Genomic DNA, 24,200 nt, shown 5'->3' on the forward strand with positions numbered 1-24,200 from the left:
ACAGCCAAATAATTCTAGTTAGCTCGTAACGGAAAAAGTGAAATGTATATTAATTTTAATTTAATTACCTAAACGTTAGTAATTATTTATCTTGAGCTCGCTAAGTAACGATAGAAGCCTTTTAACATTGCCAATAGGGCACTAGCGGCACGATAACGAACAATCGTATAGGATAATCGTTAATTCATCAAGATGAGCAAAAAACAGCTGGCAACAAAAGTATCGATAATTTCCGCAACATTTATTGTTTTTCGCGCAAGCTAGTCCGGCAAATTGTTTAAATGTCGCTCAAATTGGTTTAAGTAATTCTAAAATAGAATGGGTTATGATGAACGCAGCGATGGCAGTAGCTCTAGCGATGCACAAGATTGTTTTCAGCGTAACATGTCAACGAAAATGGGTACACAACAGGTCACGATGCCTAAGCATATTCCCTTCCCGGAGCATGCAACCACATCAGAATGGCTGAGTGAGCTTATAATGTGCGCCTTTACCATGGGTGCAGCTATTGTACAATTCATAAACATTTACCGCACCAACTGGTGGTTGCCGCAATTCCAAGCACGCCACATGGTGGTAGGTAATAATTGGATGGGAATATAAATCCGACCTAACACTCCTATTTCATTTGCAGAACATTGAACTAATCGATCCGTATTTACGTTACCTTATTCTCATATTGAATACGAGACGATTTCTGTATTGTATGCTTTTGGCCAAATGGAAGAACAATGAGTGTCGCATAGTCCGCATGAGCATTAAATATGGCTTCGGTGGAGTCGTTCAGCTAGGTCTGTGCTATTGCGCTTTCAGGCTCTATCAGACACACACTTACATGTTGCTCTTCTATCTAAGTTATCCGTAAGTAATTAAGTAATTTATCCTTCTTCTACTATATATTTACTATTCTTTTAGTGTTATGGTATATCTCCTCATCTTTGGCTTTCAATTGGAACCGTTTCTACGCACTCGCTTCGAGGTACCTGGCGTTTATATTAACGATCTGCCCGTGCATAGCTGCACAACGAATGCCGCTCAAATACGCGACGAAATTGAAACGCTTCGTCACGATTTCAACAGACGCTTCAAGCAGTTGATCTTCACATGCATGCTGAATGCCTATCTAGTGCTCATACCCTGCCTTTTGTCATTGAGTGTACAGTACAATGTCATGCGTGCGGCACAGCACTGCATCATCGTTTGTCTGGGCGCCTTCAGCTTGTCAGCTGTCTTTCAATATCCGGCCAAGTACAGCGATACGCTGCATCGAGCCACTTTGCACTTGGGGAGCTGGCAGCGCATGGACCGCGATCCACAGGCAGCGCCTTCGCAACTAATTGTGGCAGCGAACGCACAGAACTGGTCAAAGTATACTGTCTACGGTCATGGTACAGTAGTAAAGCACAATGGGGCGCTCTATCGGAGTCACGGCCTGGTCACTGTTGCCACGCCCGGCAATGCCAGTCATCTCCGATTCTATGTAATTAAAATTTTTCTATATTTATTAGCCAGATACTTATATATCTTTCTCTCTATTCACAGAAACTGTTCCACAACCCCACTGTCATTTACTCCACATTAGCATCTCTGCAGGCGGCAGTGCTCCTAGTGGAGATTGCATCATTGAGCGCTGCCAGTATTGAATGGCATTTTGTACTGTCCATTAGCTTTGTAGCATTTACTAGCATGGTCGCCTTCTATAAGCTGGTACGAGATTATTTGATTACTAAACATTTGTATAAAGCAGAATGTTCCACCATTTACAATTAAGTTAGCTAAGAGCAGAATCATAGCTTTACCATAGCTATATCAATATGTAGATCTTTTATCTTAAGCCAATGATAAATGTAAAATAACAGATAATATAGACTACTGTTCAATAAATTCAACAGATAAACTATTCTAGCTATAAATCTTGTATACTTTTATGTAACAGGCAGAAAGAGTAATGAATTTCGGTTAACCAAATCTGTTATAATTTATATATCAATTAGAATACAGAGTACACCCTAAGGAAATATTTAATATTTTCCAGCGATCAATTACAAAATTTAACAAAAGAATTTAGACTCTTCTAGTAGCGGTCTTGTGCTCTCTGTAAACCCAGGAGCTACCCTGTTTGTGATCGCGCACATTGATGCCATGTTCCTGAAGAACATTTCGCAACCTATCAGACAGTTCAAGTAGTTCCAATTTCTTCACATTCGTCGATTCAGCTGCCTGCTCTCGCAGTTGACTTCGAATGGCTAGCAGATCAGCAACCAGCAAATTAACATCCACTTGAGCAGAGTTATTTGCTTGTTGCTGTTGACTCAATAGATTCGATGAGTCGGCTAGCGAGCTGATGCCGAGGTTAAGCATGGATGAGCCTATAAAATTTCCTGCTGCTAGCAGCAAATCAAGACAGTGGCCGGGCTCCTGCTCTGCATCTGCTGATTGGTGATTGATGCAGCGGCTGATGCTGCTCATCTGGTCCATTAAGACACTAATCGCACGTGATGTATCAAAGTCATCGCGCAGACTATTATCAAACTCCAATACCATATGATCTAGCTGTGACTGCAGTGCACCCCTGTCCAGGAGCTTAGGCGCCTTTTGGAATTGCATATACGCGTTCAGATCAGCATGGAAATTCGTGAATTTCTTTAATGTTTGACGCGCGGTCAACATTAATTGATCGCTGTAAGGCATGTCATTATTGTAATTGGAGAGGAGGCAGGCCATACGAAATTCATCCGCTGTATAGCTCTTTAGCATTTCATCTACGGTTATTGTATTTCCCAATGACTTGGACATCTTATGCTGATCACCCACCAAATGGAGTTGGCCAGTGTGCAGCCAATAGTTGACCCATTGATTTTTTTTGTAGTGTGCACAGCATTGAGCTTCCTCATTCTCATGATGGGGAAAACGCAAATCGAGGCCGCCCGCATGGAAATCCAATTCTTCACCGAAAAACATTCCAGCTATTGCGCTGCATTCTATATGCCATCCTGGACGCCCTTCACCACCCCATTTCGAGCTCCAGCTGGGTTCGTACTTCGTTTTTTTCGCTTTCCACAGTGCAAAATCTGCAGCACTTCGTTTCCCTTGCTCGTTCTCTTGGAGGGCCCGTTCCTCTTTGCTGATGTTTTGCAATTTGCCATAGTTCTGGCACTTACTCACATCAAAGTAAACAGATTTATCCTCGGCTACGTATGCCTGCTGATTTTCAAGCAGTTGTTCTATAAAGCGCTGGATCACAGGTATATTGGCCGATACATGCGCTCGCATGTTGGGAGGCTTTACATTCAACCGCAACATATTCTCCTTGAATTCCGCATCGTAAGTTCGAGCCAGCTCCTGCCAATTACGTCCCTGTTCCTTGCTGCGTGTGATAATCTTGTCATCCACATCGGTGATATTCATAGCTGTTATTAAATTATATTTAAAGTAATCTCGCAGTATGCGCTGTATTATGTCCACCTTTACATAGGTACTCGCGTGCCCCACATGCGTTTTATCATACACTGTTGGTCCACATGTGTACCAGGTAACCATACGTGGATTGCGCAGCACCAACGGCACTTTGCCACGGACTCTGTGATTGTAAATGTTGATGCCGGTGTACTCGCCGCATGGTCTTTGCCAACTGTTGGCAAATGCTTGTGTCGGCTTGGAAGAGCTGTTGCTGTTCATCGAACGACGAAATTGTTGCGAATTGACGGCTCTTTTGCATTCTTCTAAACGACAGCTACTACAAAGGGAATGTCAGCGGTATTCATAAATATAATAAATATGTGTTAAATGCACTTCCATACTTACAGTTTTAACATATTTCTAAGTGACTGACAATTAAAAATTTAAAATTTTGTCTAAAGTTTTTGTTTTGATTTTCAGCAACAGCTGATTCCCTATTGAAGCTATCGATATCGGTAAATATTTTGTTATAATATATTTTGTTATATGGCTGCTGTTGACGTATGAAAGTCCAAGATATCGATATCTGTCAGTTTGTAACCGCGAGTCGTCCCTGGTTTTCAAAAATTATTCTGGTAAAATGTTAATACAGCAATGAAGGAATGTATTAAAGGCCTAATTGATATTACTTGATTAACAAGAAGGCAAATAAAATATTGATATTTACAAGTTAGAAGGACATTAACTAGCCAAGATAGCGAGAATTTCTGTGCATATATGCTGTTTCTTATGAAGTCCGCAGCAACCAACCAACAATGTATACTCTCACTACACAGTTGTTGTACCCCATTAAATACCTCAAACTTTTAATTTCAGCAATTTTGTATATGTATTTTTTATTTTTATTTTTTGTATTAGATTGTGCATTTAAATTTCAGGTGAAATCTTTTAATTAAATCGTTTTAAAATGTAAATATGTTTAAAATGTAAACCTGTTGTTTTTAAACATATTTAGGAAAGCTTCCTTAGTTCTTTTTTTTTTTTTTTTTTTTTTTTTTTTTTTTTGTATATACTAAATCAATATACTTAAGTAAAGTGTGAAAATCATGCGCAACCGACTGCATAATACTCGTTCATGGACCCAAAATTATGTTTTCTGATTTGACACTTCTTAATGGGCTGACCATGCAATCAAAATGCCTAGGTGTAGAAGCACTCAACCAAGATCTCAAGAGTCGCAATAACTGAAATGAAAACAATGATTTTATAGCTATAAACTTCCAACTTGTATGTCTCGCGTGTGTTTATACGTGTACATATTTGGTAGTTTTGCTTACATACAGACAGATGGACGAACATGGCAGAAAACCAATCAACTCTCTTTTCCCTTTGAGAATGAGCGTGAAAAAGCATTGTTTGGCAAATGGCAGAAATCATACGCACCATGGTCAGACCGTTTGCCAAAAACTTCAGTCAATGCGTAAGCAAAAAATACGAGCATTGAGGTCAAGGATATTCATGCCTCAAGCAGGTGAGAAATCGGAAAAGAAAAGTAGCGTAGTATTTTTGGTAACTAAATTAAATGTGACTTAGGCATTCGCTGTGACCCAGCTGGCGGGATGGCTGGCTGGCTTGCTGACTGGTTGAAAAGGAGGTTAAGTTAAATTGCGGACAAATTAAAAGGGAGTTAGATTTGCGGCCTGGAATTCCCCTTTTGAATATTACGTATACATAACTATATTCGTATATGGAACACGCTTGTGCCGGTAATTGGATATTTCACAGATTTGGGCTTGGTCTATTGTTCACTTCTCGGCAATTGATATTAATTTATTGGCTGTGCTTTTTAAATCGGCATCGCGTGAAAACATTTGTGCGCCCAGAAATTAGCATGAATAAGCTATATTGCTTGTTGCTGTTGCTATTGCAGTTGCTGCTGCTTTTGCCGTTGCTGTTGCTTTTCCAGTTGCTTTGCTGTTGCTGCTTCTTGTGTTGGACTGCACCCAGTGCAAGGTGCAGCTCCGAATAATAGGAATTAGATTGAAAGCCTGCCCAGGCTGAGTTGGGCCATGCCAAAATATGATTCTGGGTTTGGTATCCTGCTGATTAAGGTCAGCAAAGCGATTACATTGACTCAGCCAAGGAAACCCAGCCCAACAAAACCTTTCCGCCCCTAATGAGTGACCAACAATTACAAAAACTATTTGGGAATTGCAATGGCCAAGCATAATTTATTGGAGAATCATCTGAGAAATATATTTAGAAATAGGCCTAAATTCAAGTACGATTCAAAAAGACCTCTAAAATATTTTGTTGAATTTCTAAAAAAAAAGCAAGTAAATTTTCTTTTCCTTTTAATTTTTAATAAATCATTTAAATAACAGATTTCAATTAGATATCAAATTTAAAAACGTATTTAATTTGTTTGTGAAAGAAAATATAAATTTAATTTTGTTAATTTTGTTTTCTTTTGTTTTGTTTTTTGTTTTTTGTTTTTTTTTTTTATTATTACTATTTCATATTTGGTTTTTTACTTTCTAAAGATTCCTGCTAGCTTAGCTTGAGAAATTTAGCGACCTTGGGCAGAAACCCAGAAGAGCTCTCTACGCTTAAGCCTCTGCACAATGCCGGCTTTCTCTAAAGAGGCACGCAGTTGCAATTGAAAAGCCGAAAAAAAGGAAAATCAAAACAACAACAAAACACTAAATTCAAATCTATAGCCATAGAATGTCAGTCTAACAACAACAAACACAACAAACAGTGGCAAGTTTTCATGTCCAAGGCGTATTTATGTCAACCGGAAGTAGGTTTACTGACCCACGTATACGTTTCAATACGACGGACAGCCGAAGACTTCGTCCGTTAAAGCACACTTCGGCTGCCCAATAGAGGCGACTACTGCTGGACATATCTGAAACTGGCTGCCTTACCTTAGCTTAGCTGCTTGTCCAGGTGGCATACGAAGACGACGAACAACGACAACGACAACTCGTACTATAAGAAGGAATTTTCTTTCAACGTTTTAGTTTTCCAACGAACGGCAAGTGCATCGGATCGATGCGAAAAGCGCGTTGTGCTGACTCCTTAATTCGATTTAAATAATTGTATGTACACACACACACACACACACACACACACACAAACAAATTTAAGTGTTGCTTACAGAGTGTGGCACTTAAATGAAGTCAAACACAACTCCTTTTAAGTGTATACAATTTAGAGCGCAGCTCAACTAATTAAAGCTTGCATGAATATCAAATGTTTAATCAATGCCGGAGATAATAACACTACAAGTTAATTAAAAATGTGAAAAGAAAGGGTATCTAATTTCAAAATTACATCAATAGAGTATATTAGAAGCTGCTTGAAGCTTTGATATTTGAATAAGAAAAAAACGATGCATCTACGAATAAAAGGTTAAGAAAAACTAAATAAAATATATGTATATTTAATATATATTTGCAAACTAAAAATAAAAAACAAAGACAAGTATAATTGGTTTGGATGAACTAATAAGATAATCATAATGAACCGAATATAAGACATTTAATAAATGTTCCTTAAAGTTTAAACAAATCTAAAATCCGAAGCAAAAAATCAGAAAACTCTTTCAAATGAAATTCAATAAAACAATCTAAAACATTAATTTTATCAAGATGTTTTTGCCATAGAATATCAATAAACTCAACAGAGCAACCGACTGCATAATACTTGTTCATGGCTACAAAAAAATGCAATGTCGACCAGTGACCAGAAACAATATACTCTTCCAATTTGTTGCACGGGCAAAACATTTTCCTTTTAATTTTCCTTACATGCAAAACATAAAACCATAAAAATGAAATTGATTTTTAAAAAGAAAACACCAAAATTAAAATTTTACTATTTTTGTTTTAGTTAATGAAAATTAAAAAAAAAATTATATTAATTTTTTTAAAATATATAGTGAAATTAACAATATAAAGAAAAACGAATAAGTATTTTCAACTAATGCGAGATATTTTAATAAATTAATAAAAATTTAAATCGAATTTTACTAAACTTAAAGCAAAACTTTGGTTGCTCAAAACAATCTGTTGAAATTTATTGAATGGGGAAACCCAAAAAGAAAATTCTTAAAGCGAAAGAAAATTGCAAAGTGTTAAGCTGAATGGAAATTTGCCATCACGACACTAGCCAAGGATTTTTCCTTTTTTTTTTCATTTGCTTGCGGTGTGCTCCGTGTATCAGTATGTGTGTGTCTGCGTATGTGTGTGTCTGTGGCACATTAATAGACGTTGCTGTTGTTGTTGGCTTTAGGCAGACTGTGTTGTGTTGCAACTAGACGGACGCCAAGGAGCGTGGCAAGTCGCGTTGGTCATTCAAGTGCTGCCTGGTTGTTGACTTGTGTAAAATTGTTGCTATTTTGACCCCCTTAAGCCCAAAGCCAAGGAGAAGGCAAAAGGCAAACGAAGCCTAGACCCAACGATGTGAGCGCGAGTACAACACACACACATAGCTATGTGTGTATGTGTCTGAATTGAAAATAGATTTCACGTCACTTTTTAAGCCAAAAGTTTGGTTTAGCTTTACGCACAGCCTTTTCAATATAGGTTAATCAAATTGTTTTGAGGCTTAGAACGCATGCGAAAATCGTGGCACCCACACACATATGCCTATATTTTTATATATGTATATACACACACACGCATACAATGTATATCGCGTGTCATACCAACAGGTGCCACGCGGCAAGTGAACAAACACAAACCCAAGCGCAGTGACTCTCACACACACACACACACACACACACACACACATAGAAGCACCGCTTGCAGGCAATGGCGCCGGCCGTCTCTTCATTCGCTTACTGTTTGCGGCGAATTGGCAAGGGCGAATTCACGTTCGCTACTTGACGTGGGAATATTTGCCAACTTTTAAGTGTCTTTCAAAGCAATTACAACTTTGGCTTTGATTTCGCCTTGGCTGTTGACAGGCGCGAAATTCAAAACTTTATGGTTAAGTGAATTCTTGTGTTGGCAGCAAAACATAAATTTATATTGAACTCCTTCTTTCAATATATCTCAACATTATTTAAAATATAAATCATAATTTATAGTTATCTCAGATGAAAATCACTTTCACTGCTACTTGCGCATAATTGAACAGTTAAAGTCACTGCAAATTTTTGCTATGAATATAATATGGTGCCGCTTTAAAGTGCAACATAAAGCAGCAATTTGCCACATGCAACGTGAGGCATAGCCACAATCTAGACACGCACAAGTTATGCTCTCGTTAGCGAACATCAATCGTAGGCGAATCAAATGGGGAAAACTAGCTGAGCTCACATTAGCCAAATACCCTGTAAGCATGCAATATTTGTAATAAATCAATGCTTCCAGGTAGCCTACTTAGTTACCTTTGAGTTAATATACATTCAACGAATCTCACGTACAGGGTATAAACAGTAGCAGAGCAAGTAGCATACCCTGTAAGCTAGCAAATGCTTTATAAATAATATTTACGTACATCAGAGACCAAGCCGTAGTCGTGACAGATATTTGTTACAGGGTATATACATACATTAAGTTGATTTTTCTTTTGAAGTCATTTAGACCCACTGCTTCTTTAGTACAAGGCTTAAGAACTCAGTCTACCGTTAACTGTGTCTCTTAGCTACAATCAGCTGTTTTTAACAATTCGAGCAACATGTGAATAAAGCCTAATGGTCATGCACGCCCAATGCGCTCATACTACAGAGTATAAACAATCGCTGAACTGTTAACTGTGGATGCATTGAGCTGTCTGTTGCTTTATCAGCTCGAGCAGCTAAGCTGAATGGCAATGGCAGTGAAATACTAGATATTAGAAATGCCCGTAGATGTATGTATGTAATATATTATATAGTAGTAAAAATAATTACTATTTTCGCAACTTCTCTCATACATCGCACATCGCACATTGTATATCGGCTTTTCCGTTGCACATCTGCCCGGGTTTGGGTGTTTCTTTATTCAGTCGGCCTATGGAGCTTCGCGTGTTTGGTGCACTGACATTGCATTGCCCATTGCCATAGAAGGTCTTACTGACAGTCGTCTATGGCCATAAAATTGGATACGTACGGAGTAAGCGTGGCGATATAATTTTTGTTGCTTCGTGTCACTTACTTTACCGAAGCCGAAGGACTTGAGTATTTTAGTCAACATTTAATCGAAGTAATTATAAATAACTTTTTGTTTAAATATAAAATTGGTCTCTATATACAATTTGGTCCTAATAACTAAAATTATACAAATATTTATAAATTGTAATATAAATAATAATTTAAAAAATTATTATAAGCATTAAAGGAAACAAGTAAGAAAACTCTAGTCGAGAGTGCTCGACTAGATACTACCCTGAACCCAACAAATAAAAATGCTCATTTAGTATGGCTGAAATTTCAATTTCGATGTATTTAAAAATATAAATAAAATACCAAACTCATTTAATAAAATATAAAAATATTTTGAAATAATTAAAAAAAAATTAACATCAGTTGCATCGATCGGGATTCGAACCGCGACTCCTCGATCGAGCGTCATGCTGCTAACACACTAGGCCACCTCACTCCTGCTAGTGGCGCTGGCAAAACTCAAATAGATTCACTGCTGCAGCGCCATCTACCAAAATTAAATGAAACTAACTGCTGATGTGATTCTAAGAATCTGCTAGAATAACCAAACTATTAAAAACGCACATAAAGTATAGTTAAAATTTCAATTTCGGTGTATTTAAAAATATAAATTAAATAGAAAACGTATTTATGAAAATATAAAAATATTTTGAAACAATTAAAAAAAAAAAAACATCAGTGTTGCACCGATCGGGATTCGAACCGCGACTTCTTGATCGAGCGTCATGCACCTAACACACTAGGCCACCCCACTCCTGCTGGTGGCGCTGGCAAAACTCAAATAGATTCACTGCTGCTGCGCCATCTACCAAAACTAAACGAAACTAACAGCTGATGTGATGTTTTTGTTGTAGCTGCTGCACGTGCGTTTGTTAATTGGCCAAATATTTGATTATTTTTTATTAATTTTTGACTGAACGGAATTTAATGAAACTTTCAGCATATGATCTACATATTATATTGAATATTTCAGAAATTTGAAAAAAGAAAAATCATTCACAATTAGCTATAGAGGCACCTGATTTGAACTTGAATGTTTTTACTCGATAAAAACATAACGGGATGATTTATCGAATTTTAAAAGCAAACTCGACGTCCGCGCTGTATATACGGTCATTTTAAAAAAAAATTCAAGTCTCTAGCTCTTATATCTTCGGAAATCGACGCGTTCAAACATACGGACAGACGGACAGACGGACAGACGGACGGACGGACAGACGGACAGACGGACAGACAGACAGACGGACAGGGCTAAATCGACTCAGCTCGTCGCCCTGATCAAGAATATATATACTTTGTGGGGTCTGCCACGCCTCCTTCTGCCTGTTACATACATTTCAACAAAACCATTATACCCTGATTTCCCATTTTCAATGGGTTCAGGGTATAAAAATAAAAATTTGGCTTCAAACTGGATTCGAAGCCGAGTCTGCCATTTATCAAATGCACAATTGCTCCGCTATTCCTTCGCCATAAAACAAATATGAAGAGAGAGCAAGCGAGAGAAGTGAACAAAATATAAGGAAGTTAAATTTCCCTCTTCCTTAAGAGAGGCAGAAAGAAAGAGACTGCAATATTTGAGCGAACAAAAACAAAGTTAAGAGGGAAATAAAATGTCCTAGGATCATTTTTGTTTTCGAATGTGAATCTTCTCATTATTAATATAGAAAAAGTGGTAATACATATAATAACAAAATATAAAAATATATAATTATAAATTAAATAATTTAAATTGTATAATACAATTTGCATTAATATCACAATATATAATGTACTTTTCTTCTCTTACAGAATTAAGAACTATGGCACATCTTCCAGGCAGCTCACATTGAAAGAATACGGAGTTCATCCTGTGCCACCTTAGCGATTACCTTCAAGGAGTTCTTGCAGAGAGAACAGCACCAATGATTAATCATGCAGCAAACATTATCATATTCATCATCACCTTCACCAACTCTCATCTCGGCAATAGCTCAGCCAGACATCAGATCGCCCACGTCGGACACGGACACAGCTACAGCCATAGCTCCAGCTACAGCTACCGTCACGACCATAGCTACGCCTGCTATAATCTCTGTCGACTATAGCTACGATCGGAATAGCATAATGCCCCCATCAGCTCATAGCAATGTCAGCTATACAGCCAAGCGGGATCGGCGCGGATCAGAGATTACCTCGGAGACGATCTATATGGAGAAGGGTTCAGCGAATATTCAGCCCTATAGCAGTTTGTTTGGCGATCCAGTGCCCCCACCGCAGCCAGAAGATTACTTTGGCACTGCAGCCTTTGAGACGATACGGGCAGGATCTATAGAAATACCCAGTTCCGAGGAGGATACTCTTGTGGCAGCCGTTGCCCTCAACACGCTCATGGGCCAGGAGAATCGACGAAGACTCTTCTCGGAAGTGCCCTATAGCACCCTAAGAGCACAGTCTCAACCCATACCACGACTGCAACCGCCTGACATACAAATACTGCCCAATTCGAGCGGAGGCTCCAGCTCCGAGCAGCTCGATTCACCGAATTTTATGCTTCTCACACCGCAGGACATAGTCAATAAGCCAGATGTATACGATTGTGAGTACGAACAGGCCACACAGGCTACGGAGCGCACTTTCGAGGAGCAGGAAACACAGACTGGAAATAGGTGAGTGAACGCAGCAGTTGGCCAGATAAGCATTTAGCTAATTGAGTCACAACTTTTGCAGGACGATATCGGAGCTGGATTGGTATCGTCCAACGCCACAGCATTTCGCAGAGTTCAGCCGGATACCTAAGCTGCGACCCAGTTCGAAGATGGTGATGTCCATGAAGCACGAGGAGATGCCTCTATCTCCACTGGCCACCATGCTGCAAGACTCAAACGGTTCGAGCAGCAGTGGGGAAGAGCAACTGCTGAACACTGAAGCGCAGCAAATGCCAGTCAGAAGCGCGACACCCACGATGGACAGAAATCTCATACTCTCGCCAAAGCAATATCTGCAGCAGCAGCAGCAGCAGCAGCAAAGGGAACTACTACTCAGTGAGCGGCAGCTGCTTGAGAGCATGCGGGCTTATGGCTTGGAGAAGCCGCAAACACCCAGCCTGCAGCAAAGTCAGCTACCAGAGTCCAGCACTGAAATGGAGGAGCAGACGCAATCACAGATTTTGTCGCCCGTCGTCATGAAGGAGTCGATTGCAACGGGCGGTGAATATCGGTAAGTTGGAAGACTGTATTAAATAATTCTTCTCTCATCCAAACTCGATTTCTCTCATTCCTCAGTGTGGGTGACACACGGCTGCATAAGAAGTCTGCCTTCACCATTCTCTCGGTGCGCTCACCCAAATCGTCGTTGGGTCACAGTCCAAGTGCCACGCCTGTGACTCAACGGCAAACAGCGATCAGCAGGCATCCCTCGCTACAGTCAACCACTACCTCGTCGAATGCAGCTCAGCCACAGCCACAGCTGAGGCCGCGTCGCAAGTCGCTGACGGCCTCCCGCTTGCCGCAATTGCCAGTTAGCAGCCAGCCGCTTAATGATGATTCCCCACGGCCCTCTGTCCAATTCAATATGAGCGGACGTTACAGTCCAAGCAAGCTGGCCATGCCCACCAAGGGCATATTGCAGCAGAGAGATTCGTTGACCTCGTCGGTGGATACGTATACGCCGCGTGCTCAGAGACGTGATTCCATTGGTATGACCTCATCTCCATTTGGTCAGCGCATCAAAAGTCTGGAATCGCTGCCCCTCATTTCGCAGCCCTATCGCAGCGCCATACCTCGATTGCATAGCTCCTCCATGGAGCTGGACAAGGAGACTAGCCGTTTTCGGAGATCCTCAATGGAAATGGAAAAGGAGACATCAGTAATACCACCGGGCACATTGCCGCGTCCTTTAAAGCCAAACCCGAATCCTACACGTAAGCAGCGTGGATTGCTTGGAGTGATCAACAAGTCCATAGATGATGACTCCCCCGGTCAACCAGCTCGTTCGAATTGGCTGAGTTTGGATGATCTAACAATGGGCACACAGTTGCCCAAGTCCACGTTCGATCCCATGCGCATCCAGGCAAGACGGCGTTCTAGCTCTACGTCACCCGAGCGACGCAGTTCCACGCAAACTGCTTCAGATCGCCGCAGCTCAAATCTGAGCAGCATCACCACCTCCGATTTTAGTTTCCGCCGACCGTCGACACTCTCAACACTGCCAGCAACAACCAAATCAGGAATGCAACGTCGCAAATCAGTTTATCAACCCGCTAGCAAGGTGAAGAGTCCTCGACGACAGCCCTTTCCGAGCAAGGACTCGAAGCGCGCCAAGATAGTCAAGCCAAGTACTCTGTCACCCATTATAGGCACACCGAACAAGGATAGCGGCAAGGATAGTCCACTACATGGCGATGCCTACGAGGATGCTCACAGAGATACACCATCCGACCTATCGATGCGCCGTGATTCTGTATCACGCATACCTGTACGCAGTCGTCAGGATTCGTATCCGAACAGTCGTTCCAACTCGCCACTCAAGGACTTTGCCAATTTGTCCAGCCTGTCCGGCAGGAACTCACGAGCCAGCAACAGTCGTTCACCATCGCAGACCACGATTCGCAGTAGCTTTGACAACCAGGCTCAGCTCGACAGCAGATTGACGCCTACGCGCTTTAGTAGCAGTCGCCCCGTCTCTAGAGGTCCACCCTCTAGACCTAGCTCCCGCATGGCCCAAGCGAAGGATAACTCGCAAGCCAACTCCAGGGCCAATTCGCGAGCCGACTCCCGAGGAAACTCTCGAGCCAACTCGAGGGCAGATTCACGGGCCAACTCACGGGCAGATTCACTGGCCAACTCTCGAGCTAACTCCCGTTTGAGCGTGCGATCATCCATACGTTCCACGAGCATTTCACCATCGACAGCAACGCGCAATGGTCGTCAAACTAAAATTTCACCCAATCGCAGAAAATCTGTTTCCACAAGTCCTAAGGGCTTGCCGCCGAAGGGCATGCTGGGACGTAGAATGTCCCTGAGTCCTGCGGTCAAGCAGGGTAAGTCGACGCCGAAGCTCGAGCGTAAGGAAAGTCCCCTCAGCAGTAAACGTAGGAGTTCTCGCTCTCTTATACCAACAAGTGTGCGTAGATCAGTGTCCAAATCCAGTTCCCCAGCCAAGAAATCGACGGACAAACCCTCTGATAAGTCTGCAACGCCCAAGAGCAGAAGGCCTACACAAATCTTGTCTAAGCCCAGCCCCAAGGAGAAATCCAACAAAGCAGAAAGTGCCAAAAAGAAAAACACAGCAATAATCAAACCTGAGTTCAATCTCAAGCGAAACGGAAGTAAGATTCTCGCGAAAGCCACGCCCAAAAGCAGCCAAGGAAATAAGCCAAACAAAACTCCAGCAAAGCAGCAAAAACAGGGGGCTGGACAAAAGAATGGTAAAGCAGATAAGCCAACTAGCAAAGCTAATGGAGCTAGTGGTCTACCCAAGCCCCAAGTCCGTGAAGCAGCTCAGCAAAAAAACATTAGCAAACCTAACGGAAGTCCAGCCACTAAAATCAAGCTAAAGGAATCGCCAGAGAAACTGGAGGCAACTGCTGCTGCTGCTGGAGCTCCTGCTGCTACTGCTGCAGCTGCTTCTAAGGAAACTACGGAAGATAGCATAAATCCCTTGGCCATCCATGTGGGTAATGCGGTGAATGTAGCTGCAGAGGCTTTGCCCGCAGTTCGTAACGAGGTGAATGCCAAAACAGGAGCTGTCAAGCGTCAAACTTCCAACATGTCCAACTTGGTGCGCATGAGCTCACGTCTCAGTTTGGTGAGCAACAAGAAGCGATCCGACTCCGCACAGAATCGCAAAGTGGCAACGGTTCCAGAACTGGCTCAGGAAGGTGAAGGTAAGTGGAAATCTTCCCTCTTCTCTATCTGCCGATACTGATTGAGATCTCTCTTCATGTACATTCACAGTATCCAACAGGCAGCACACACCACAATCTGGCGACAGCTTAGACCCCGCTGCAACAAGTTCTGAGGCTATGGAGGGCACCACCGAAGCACAGAAAACGGTTAATGAACATTTAATTGACCAGAAAATCCATGAAAGTGAATCAGGACTTGCCCCAATTACTACTGCCTCGCCCACACCCAGTGGCGTCACAATGCTGGCCAAGGCCCATGATAGCGCTCCCCGACTGGACACAGCCGATGGTAGCAATGCGCAGCGCAGCTCCCCCGCCGAGTTACAAAAATCCCCCCTACCACCCACACAACCCATTGAGGCATCGATATCGGTGCTGAATGCCCTGGAATCAGATGCAGCAAGCGCTCAGCTTAGTGCTGTCCCAGAAGCCGAAAACGAAAGAGCCAATCCTCAAGAGGATCACGCTAAGAACTTGGAGCATCCAACAACGACAGCTGGACTCGGTGACGATTATCCAGTAGATGACAAACGACTCTCGCCCGATGGCCAGGGCTCGACTGTGGGCAGTGGGGGAGTGGCCAAGTAAGTAAAGGCATTTTGTAGTATTAAATATGTAAGGTAAAGAATATTTATATATAGTCCATGATCGTGGAGTTTGTAGAAAAAGAAAATGATTGATTATTATTCATCAGCTAGGATCATCCATACATTCTGATCAAAAGTGTATATATTGTAGTGTGGGGTCTATCTCATCTGCTTGGGATAATAAAATCAATATATATGGCTTAAAATTAAAATTCCGGCTTACATCAAAATCGTCTCTAAGCTGACTATAGGAATTGTCTGCTAAACAACTGTCCCATGCATAAAAAAAAAACCAAAAAAAATCTTAGCCAATTTGCCACAATTTTTTGTGTGCAAGTCTACTAACTTTTTGCTTCGTTCCTAAACTCTCCAAGTAAAAACAATTGCCAGGCATATGTATCCCCCTTGGCCAGTAAATTTACATAGCCGGAAACTGCACGAACAAGAAACGTACGGGCAAAACTTTAGACCGCCAAACCGCGTAGCACACACACACGCAAACATCATACATACCTATATAATTGTATATATGTATATATATAGGAATAAATATATACATATATATTTATATAGTGGTAGTTGTAGTGGGCTTTGGGCCACCAGGCCACTCATAAATGCGTCAATAAATTTACGAGCTGCTCGGGTTTGAGGGGAGGAGCAAACTTTAGGGCGACCATACGAAACGCCTTTAAGGATATCCGTTCGCTTGCCTTGTCGTCCTCAGGCGCCGACGTCCTTCGAAGTGTGCATATATACAGACATGTATACGAATGTGTGTGCTATATTGCAGGTCGACCAGTCGAGAGGTGTGCACATACATAACAATCTGCCTAGCTACTTAGTTTTCGTGGCATGTCCAAAGTTTCATGCCGCAATAACAAATCAGTTCCAGCCGGACAATCGCGCCAACCACAACTAGGATTCAAATTCAAATTGAACAAAATACAAAAAACAATATTGATGAAAAATACTTAGATTTTAGCGAGTGATACCTGTGATAACTGTGCTACCTAAGCATGTTGACCAAGAAGAAAAAGAACTCGGTTGTGTTTCACATTGATCTGCCGCAAAATTCGTTAATCGAACCGGATAAATATTTATTTAGGTAAACAACAAAATTTGTATTATGTGTTGTATATTTGATTTGATATAAAATAACGACAACTCCAAAAAGGAAGTTAAAAAGTTTTTACGAGCTCTTATCAAAAAATAAAGCGCAATTTCATAACAAAAAAGTTTTTATTTTGTTTCCACATATTTTGAGCAATGCGGATATAGATTTATTTATTTCATATATGTATATAAAGTTAAACTGAAAGACATATTACAATAATAATATAACTAATCATAATAATAGAACTAAGAGAAAACAATTTTTTTTTTTAATAATTATGATAATTATTAATTTGGTATTGTGGGAAGACGCAAAAAAAAATAGTGAAAACAAGAAATGGAGTTCACTATACCCACATGATTATTATAAATTTGGAATACTTTTTTTTTATATGAGGAAAACAATTTTAAAAAACCTCTTAGACAAAGTTTTACCAGCTTATAAATAGTTTAAAACTGCTCCTTAAAACTGCTTAATATACGGTATATTTCCTTTCTATATACGATACTCCATGATAATTTGGAAATAGTCATTGAGCAATGCGGAAATAGTTGCAAGCTCCGAAAACTCCGAAAGCTAAAGTTTTGTTTATTCTCCACAATATATATTATATATGTGCAGTCCAATGTTAATTGAGTAGTTAATGCGACAAAAGTACGAAAAACTTGTAGTTTCTTTCGACTGGCGTCAAGCTCTCGACCTCCAAATGAAGTTTGGTCGTTGGCTCGTGCGGTTGTTGAAATCATATTTATTAGCGTGTGGGATATTTTACTTTTTCTTACCTTTCGGCACGTGGTCGAGTGGAAAATTGTGTAAGTGAGGGCTAATTTATGTTTAGTTAAAGTACCCATTACAGTCGACGATAGCCCGAAACGAAAAGCTAACCTTGAACTTAAAGAGGGTTTAATAACCCTCCAGGCAAATGCGTGTGCGTAACAGAAACCAAATTCAATCTGTGAATGAACTATATGTACATATATATTTATATACATAGTATATACAAAATATATTATATATTTAATGTACTTTCAACTTTTGACCTATGAGCAAAGTATGTGCATGCTAATGCAAATGCTCTCGTGCAATTCATCTTTATCGCATCGAATGCAAAAGTCATTAAATATGCTAATGAAAATGTGTGGCAACAATGCAACACGAAATCGATTTGCATAATAAATGTGAACCATGCAAATTGAGTGCAAATTATTACCATGATATCACAAAAAGGACAAGGTCTCACTCGGCCTGTGGTTATTACCCACAGTTTCCGATAGACAGCTATTATGGCAATTATGCCTCGGAATCAAGGCTATAAATGAAGGCTGATTCCGTTAGACAACTATTATAGCTATTATAGAAGTCAAGGAGTAGATAGAAAATTTATAATTGGTTTTTCTCCTCCTCTAAATTTCCGATATTCATACAGAGCGTATAAGCATAAAGGCAAAGGCGAATGAAATCTGCTTGAAATAGATCAATATCATAATTAGTTTTTAGCCTTTACTAACTTAACAGCAAATTTCCGGTAAACAAGGCTGCAAATCGAAACGTATTGGCAGTGATTTATAATCGAGGCTCCAATTGGAATAACTAACCCCATGCCCTATACAACTCTGTGATTATACAATGATTCCTTCACTTTCTTCTTTCAGAACTGGCAGTCAGGAGTTCCTAAAGGATGATGGGGGCAAGGCTGGCTGCTGCCGCTGCTGCACCACGCTTTGCATGCGTTTTCGCCGCTCTCGCTGCATGCGCTGCTGCGGACTGCGCAAGGACCGCCTGCAAGATGCTGCCGATGAGCAGCAGCCTGTGCTCGCGAGCAGTCGGAGCAGCGCCTCAACAACAACCCAGCTGGAGATAGTTGATGAGACGAAGAAGAAATCTCGCTGTTGGCCCACATCCAATTGCTGCAAGAGCTGTCGCAAAAAGCCAAAGTCCACTGAGATCGCAGAGGAGAAACAGACCAAAATGAGCGTGGAGCCAATGCACCAGTCCACATCAAGCCATCAACCAAAGCACCAGAGTAAATGTGGCATGTGCTTGCGCAAGGTTTTCTGCTGTCGATCCGTCAATAAAATCGATCCCATAACGGGCGACGAGACGGAGCTGAGCAAATGCTGCTTCTGTATACCCTGTAGACGCAAAAATGCCACCGTTGCAGCGGCTACCGAGCCTAAGGTAGCATGGCGAGATCAGGATCCAGAGCTGGGCATAGCTCCCACAGATGCCGCCGTACTAGAAGGCTCTTCAATGGCGCCATCGGCAGTGACAGCAACAGAAGACATGGCCAAAATGTAAGTTGAGCAGCTAAATACTTTAGAGATTGGAATTTCTGGTTTAAATTTTTAAACCTTAATTTGAATTTGTTGAAATCGATAGTTAGTTCAGTATTTTGCGATTATTCTTCTTATTGGTCAGCAATTCCATTGTTCGACTGACTGATGATCGTTCAATGAGAATCGTTAGCAATTATCGATTGACAATCGATTGCACAATACCGCTTAACTGAATTAGTTCTTTTTTGCACTTCCAGGAGTTGCTGCAAACGGTTTTGGCTGATGCTGTTTTGCTGTCGAAAGAAACCGAGACAAGCCGATGCGCGCCGACAAAGTATTGTAGCACCTCCAACAAGTGAGGTAAGTCCTGATATCAATCAGGACTAATTGATTCAACTTAAAAAAAAAATCAATATTCTGGCTTAAGTTTCATACAAAGTTCGAGAATATGCGTATATCTAGTTTTTATATTAAATTTAGATTTATGTTCTTCCTTAGGAAACGCGTCGCAAACTCCATAATGACCTGGTGGAGTATACGTCGAAGATGAAGGCTGCCATACCAGTGCTACCGCTTTACCTAGCCTGGTTTTGCGCTTTCTGTAACGTTGTATTCCCTGGCTTAGGTGGGTATACACAACTACTTATTATTTATATCCAGTACATTATTTGATATGCACACTTTTTCATAGGCACTCTACTCTCTGGTCTATTCTGCCTTTGCGTTGGCATTCCACGTTTCTCGCAGTTCGACAGCGCGCGCGCACGCATTGGATCCTTTATCATTAATATTATTGTGGCTGTCTCTCAGTTTTTCTGTGTGCTCTTCTGCTTTGTGGGGTGGGGCTGGTCCATTTGGTGGGGCACCATCATGTTAAAGTGTGCAAGTAAGTTAGACTAACGCAAAAACATTTATTGATAAACATATATCTATATATTGTACTTTTCAGAGAAACTGAGCAAGATCAAAAAGGTGGAACGGTTAGAGTTGGAGGAAGAACAGCGTCAGGCCGATATAGCGGCCGCTGCTGTGCGAGCCGAGGCAGAGGCGGCAAAGACATAAACGTCTCTAAATATACAATGGATCTAATAAGGATACAAATAAAAAAGAAAGCTTCCACATATTGCTTACCCATACACTTCCAATCAAACTTCCAATACAAAGTGAGATGGCAGTGGACAATCCAATTGGAAACAACCATACCAATCGAGTCAATCTTCCAAGATATATTTAGATGGCAACGCACAGTCCAATTGGATCCAATCAAAATGTTTTTTAACTTCCAAGACAAAATATAGGCAATCCAATTGGAAATAAATAAAATATCAAGTGAAACTTCCATTTTAAAATGGCGTAGAAAAACAGAAATTCATTTCCACATGTACATATACATATATACATGCATACATATATGCATAAATAAAAATTTATATAAACTTTTGCAAATAAGTGACCTTACATATAGACCAATAACAAATTGGGATTAATAAAAATAATTTTATTACCAATAAAAATGAATTAAGCATTGCATTAAATTTACTTGGCAGGACAAAAGTGGAGCTAAGGAGCTAGATGAACAATGGATTACACACTTCCTCTAAGAGTTTCCTTCCTCCAACTATTTCTTCTGTCTTACCTCCAAGTAATTCCTTTAAGTGTTTAATGCTTAGCTGAACGCTCACAAACTCACTGCACGACTGACCCCCACCAACCCTGGACAACGGAAGAAATGCTGCAGCTGCTGCCCTTTATATAGGGCGACTTTCACTCAGACACCAAGTCGCGCTCAAATGTCGAGCCCGACGCCAGGTAGGGTCGTTGCAGTCGAGCTTTAAGTGAACAATGGGAACACGCTCTGCTGCTGCAATCATTCTAGCTTCGTTTTACTCAAATGATTACTGCTGCATACATATAGACAACTTAAAAGTCACCTTTGTCACTTGCTATTGTTCTCTTAAAGACCACCTTTAAATAGGCAAGTTCTAGCCTGATATTGGTATTCTTCAATCTCGACTTATCACTGTTTGGCGGTATATATAGGGAAATCTTTCTTTTGTTGCTGCTTCTAAAAAATAAAACACTGCTTGCTTGACTGCTTGTTTGCTTAGCTAGTGCCAGGGCAGCTATAAGCTTCGTTAGCTCATGTGAGTCAGTGGTTCTATCGAGCTTGTTCGGAGCTGTTCAATACAGCCCTGTGTAAAAAATAAATTTTAGCATCGCCACGCGAATGTAATTTCATCTATTTCTTTTGCAAATAAATTACAAAATGTCGCACTTGGTGAAAATGGAAAATGGCCAGAGCCAGACCATACAGGAAATGTTGGGTTGCATTGAGCGGTAAGCGACTTTTGTCGGTTCTCATAAACAAATATACATACTAAACATAACCTCGTTTTATTTGTTGTTCCCAGCTACAATCCGGACCACTTAAAGATACTCGAATCGTATGTTCAGGACCAGGCTAAGAACAACACCTACGATTTGGAAGCAAATTTGGCCGTCCTCAAGCTGTATCAATTCAATCCTCACATGCTCAACTTCGATATCACCTACACAATTCTGCTAAAGTGTTTGACGAACTTGCCGCACACGGACTTCGTGATGGCCAAATGTTTGTTGCTGCCGCAGCAGATGAAGGATGAGAATGTGCAGACAATTATTGACTTGGCCGATATATTGGAACGTGCCGATTTTACATTGTTCTGGCAACGCGCTGAGGTCAATCGCACGATGTTCCGTCATATCAGCGGCTTCCATGATTCCATACGCAAATTTGTTTCCCATGTGGTGGGTATCACGTTCCAGACAATCAAGAAGGATTTGCTGAAGGAGCTGTTGGGCGGCATTGAAGACTCCACACTGGAGAGTTGGATTAAGCGCAACGGCTGGAAACATCAGGGACAGGATCTTGTGGTCGTAGCCACCCAGGACGACAAAATCAAGACGAAGAACATTACGGAAAAGATCGAATTCGAGAATGTGGGTGCACTGATGGCACAATGTATCTAAGCTAATTAAGGTTTACATCGGTTAAGTGATGCTCGACATGCCAATAAAATCCAGGCAACGACATTTATCAACTAAATACAGTATTTATTTGCAACCTTATTTCAATCTAAAATTAGTCAACTTTAAGAGTTCTTAACCTACAAAAAAATTCTACGACTGCTTCTTGAACTTCTTCAATATGGGAAATATCTTATCGAATGCATCGTAGATCTCCTGTCGCACCTTGGCGCCGGTAAGCACCACCTTGCCCGAGACGAAGATAAGTAGGACAATACGTGGGCGCACCATTCGATAAATGAGACCGGGAAACAGCTCCGGTTCGTAGCTGCTGAAGTTGCAATGCGTTAGAACAAGACCCTCCAATCGGATGGGGAACTTCACATCGCACGAACCAACCATATTTTGTATCTTAAAGTCAAGGAATTTAGCCTGCGAATGAAAGAGATTTAGATTATTAAAAATGCATGTCGGTTAAATTCTGCCCGTATCTAGCAATCGATACTTACTGGAAAGCCCAGCTTCTGTATGATGCGCGCATACTTGCGAGCAGCCAGCCGCGAGTCGTCCTCGCTCTTGGCCCCAGTGCAAACCATTTTGCCGGAGCTGAAGATCAGAGCCGTGGTCCGCGGCTCTCGGATGCGCATGATAACGGCCGCAAAACGCTTTGGATTATACTCGGCATTGCGTGCGTGCAGAGCAATTCTCTTTAAATCCAATTTGCAGCATAGATTAACAGTGGACACTATATTCTGCAGCTGCGGCACTATGCCCGGATCAGCGGAGCCAGGTGTGGCAGGGGTCATCGGTGTTGACGGACCCATTGTCTGGTGAATGTTGCTCAGAGATGAATCTCCTGGTGCATTTCGCTCTGTCATGGGCATCATGTGGGACATCATGCTCTGCGGCGTTTGTGGCTGCATTAGAGATTGGGGCGTGCTGCCGCCTGTGTTGTTGCTTTGCTGTTGTTGTTGTTGGTAGGAGGCAGAAGGCTGATAGCTTTGCATTTGTTTGTGAGCAAGAGGTATGGACGGCTCGTGCCCAAATAATCCACTGCCACTGCTGCCATCGGGCACGCCCGTTCCATTGTCTGTCTGTTGTTGTTGCTGCTGCTGCTGCGCTGTGGCCGCCGTTGTTGTTGGCTCTGGTGCGGGTGGATGATAAACTTGATGTGGTAATGCTTCGATTTGTTGATCGGCATCCAGACTGTGATGCAGCGGCGTCGGTGCATGCCCAATGCTGGGAATTGAAAATCCTGGACTTAATATATCATCCATGGCGATGCTTTTATTTATTTTTCTTTGTTATACTAATGCAGAAACTGGTGAAAATGCAACAGAAATATGCGAGCGCAAATGGAAAGCCGCGTCGCTCTTCAGGGTTGCAGTAAACACTATTCGCGAGTACCAATGAATATCTACTAGTTCAGGACTGGTTCATTTGGTCGTGCATATATCGATGTAATCATCGTTAGTGGTAAAGAAAGCAATTTCGGCTGTTAACAGCTGTAATTAAGCAAATCCACTGACCAGAGAACACATAGACTAGACATGTAGAACAAACTTTTTCAACACCGAAAAAATGCGCTGAACGGACCGGACAACTTCGTATTTGGTCGGCTCGGTCTTCTGAGGCTCAAGCAGTAAAAATAAGGCAAGACAAAATCAGTGTGCTGCGACTGCTGCCACGAAATGCACGCATTACTAAATGAAGCATGGCTATGCGCTCTTTTTCCCTTACTCACTCTCTCCCTCTCTTTATGCTCTCGCTCTCT

The 24,200-nt window shown here is 41.4% G+C and overlaps 5 protein-coding genes and 1 long non-coding RNA gene across 9 annotated transcripts; 3 read left to right on the forward strand and 3 right to left on the reverse strand.

Annotated features, from left to right (window-relative positions):
- Positions 1-160: 160 nt before the first annotated feature.
- On the forward strand, positions 161-1,905 carry LOC108617582 (transmembrane protein 39A-B). The gene is made up of 4 exons (XM_018013405.2): positions 161-576; positions 635-861; positions 916-1,480; positions 1,543-1,905. Exons 1-4 carry the CDS (start codon positions 319-321, stop codon positions 1,768-1,770), a joined length of 1,278 nt encoding a protein of 425 aa, XP_017868894.1. The 5' UTR covers positions 161-318; the 3' UTR covers positions 1,771-1,905.
- Positions 1,906-1,953: 48 nt separating this feature from the next.
- On the reverse strand, positions 1,954-4,389 carry CysRS-m (cysteine--tRNA ligase-like protein, mitochondrial). 2 transcript variants are annotated; one of them, XM_018013365.2, is made up of 3 exons: positions 4,127-4,387; positions 3,805-4,031; positions 1,954-3,736 (listed from the first exon to the last, which is right to left on the reverse strand). In XM_018013365.2, the coding sequence occupies exons 2-3, from the start codon at positions 3,813-3,815 to the stop codon at positions 2,065-2,067; spliced, it is 1,683 nt and encodes a 560-aa protein (XP_017868854.1). In that variant the 5' UTR covers positions 3,816-4,031; positions 4,127-4,387; the 3' UTR covers positions 1,954-2,064. The 2 variants fall into 2 exon arrangements, with proteins under 2 accessions (XP_017868854.1, XP_017868855.1); XM_018013366.2 differs by having other exon boundaries at positions 1,954-3,733; positions 3,805-4,389.
- A 2,003-nt stretch (positions 4,390-6,392) lies between these two features.
- On the forward strand, positions 6,393-20,908 carry stum (mechanosensory transduction mediator stumble). 3 transcript variants are annotated; one of them, XM_089471310.1, is made up of 10 exons: positions 6,393-6,503; positions 11,348-12,204; positions 12,266-12,754; positions 12,820-15,422; positions 15,493-16,027; positions 18,797-19,438; positions 19,678-19,780; positions 19,919-20,045; positions 20,112-20,306; positions 20,370-20,908. In XM_089471310.1, the coding sequence occupies exons 2-10, from the start codon at positions 11,471-11,473 to the stop codon at positions 20,480-20,482; spliced, it is 5,541 nt and encodes a 1,846-aa protein (XP_089327436.1). In that variant the 5' UTR covers positions 6,393-6,503; positions 11,348-11,470; the 3' UTR covers positions 20,483-20,908. The 3 variants fall into 3 exon arrangements, with proteins under 3 accessions (XP_089327436.1, XP_089327435.1, XP_089327437.1); XM_089471309.1 differs by lacking the exon at positions 6,393-6,503 and adding an exon at positions 9,378-9,596; XM_089471311.1 differs by lacking the exon at positions 6,393-6,503 and adding an exon at positions 9,390-9,506.
- Positions 20,408-21,130, reverse strand: LOC149268541 (uncharacterized). The gene is made up of 3 exons (XR_016270503.1): positions 21,057-21,130; positions 20,552-20,699; positions 20,408-20,488 (listed from the first exon to the last, which is right to left on the reverse strand). It is a non-coding gene; the product is annotated as an uncharacterized LOC149268541 (long non-coding RNA).
- Positions 21,131-21,562: 432 nt separating this feature from the next.
- Positions 21,563-22,505, forward strand: eIF3k (eukaryotic translation initiation factor 3 subunit k). Its single transcript, XM_018009780.2, has 2 exons — positions 21,563-21,757; positions 21,832-22,505. The coding sequence occupies exons 1-2, from the start codon at positions 21,687-21,689 to the stop codon at positions 22,427-22,429; spliced, it is 669 nt and encodes a 222-aa protein (XP_017865269.1). The 5' UTR covers positions 21,563-21,686; the 3' UTR covers positions 22,430-22,505.
- On the reverse strand, positions 22,493-24,047 carry Tbp (TATA binding protein). The gene is made up of 2 exons (XM_018009770.2): positions 22,936-24,047; positions 22,493-22,858 (listed from the first exon to the last, which is right to left on the reverse strand). Exons 1-2 carry the CDS (start codon positions 23,701-23,703, stop codon positions 22,580-22,582), a joined length of 1,047 nt encoding a protein of 348 aa, XP_017865259.1. The 5' UTR covers positions 23,704-24,047; the 3' UTR covers positions 22,493-22,579.
- Between the last annotated feature and the right edge of the window lie 153 nt (positions 24,048-24,200).

Source organism: Drosophila arizonae, chromosome 5, assembly GCF_054131065.1.
Source record: "Drosophila arizonae isolate 15081-1271.41 chromosome 5, UAZ_ARI_1.0, whole genome shotgun sequence".
NCBI lineage: Eukaryota > Metazoa > Arthropoda > Insecta > Diptera > Drosophilidae > Drosophila > Drosophila arizonae.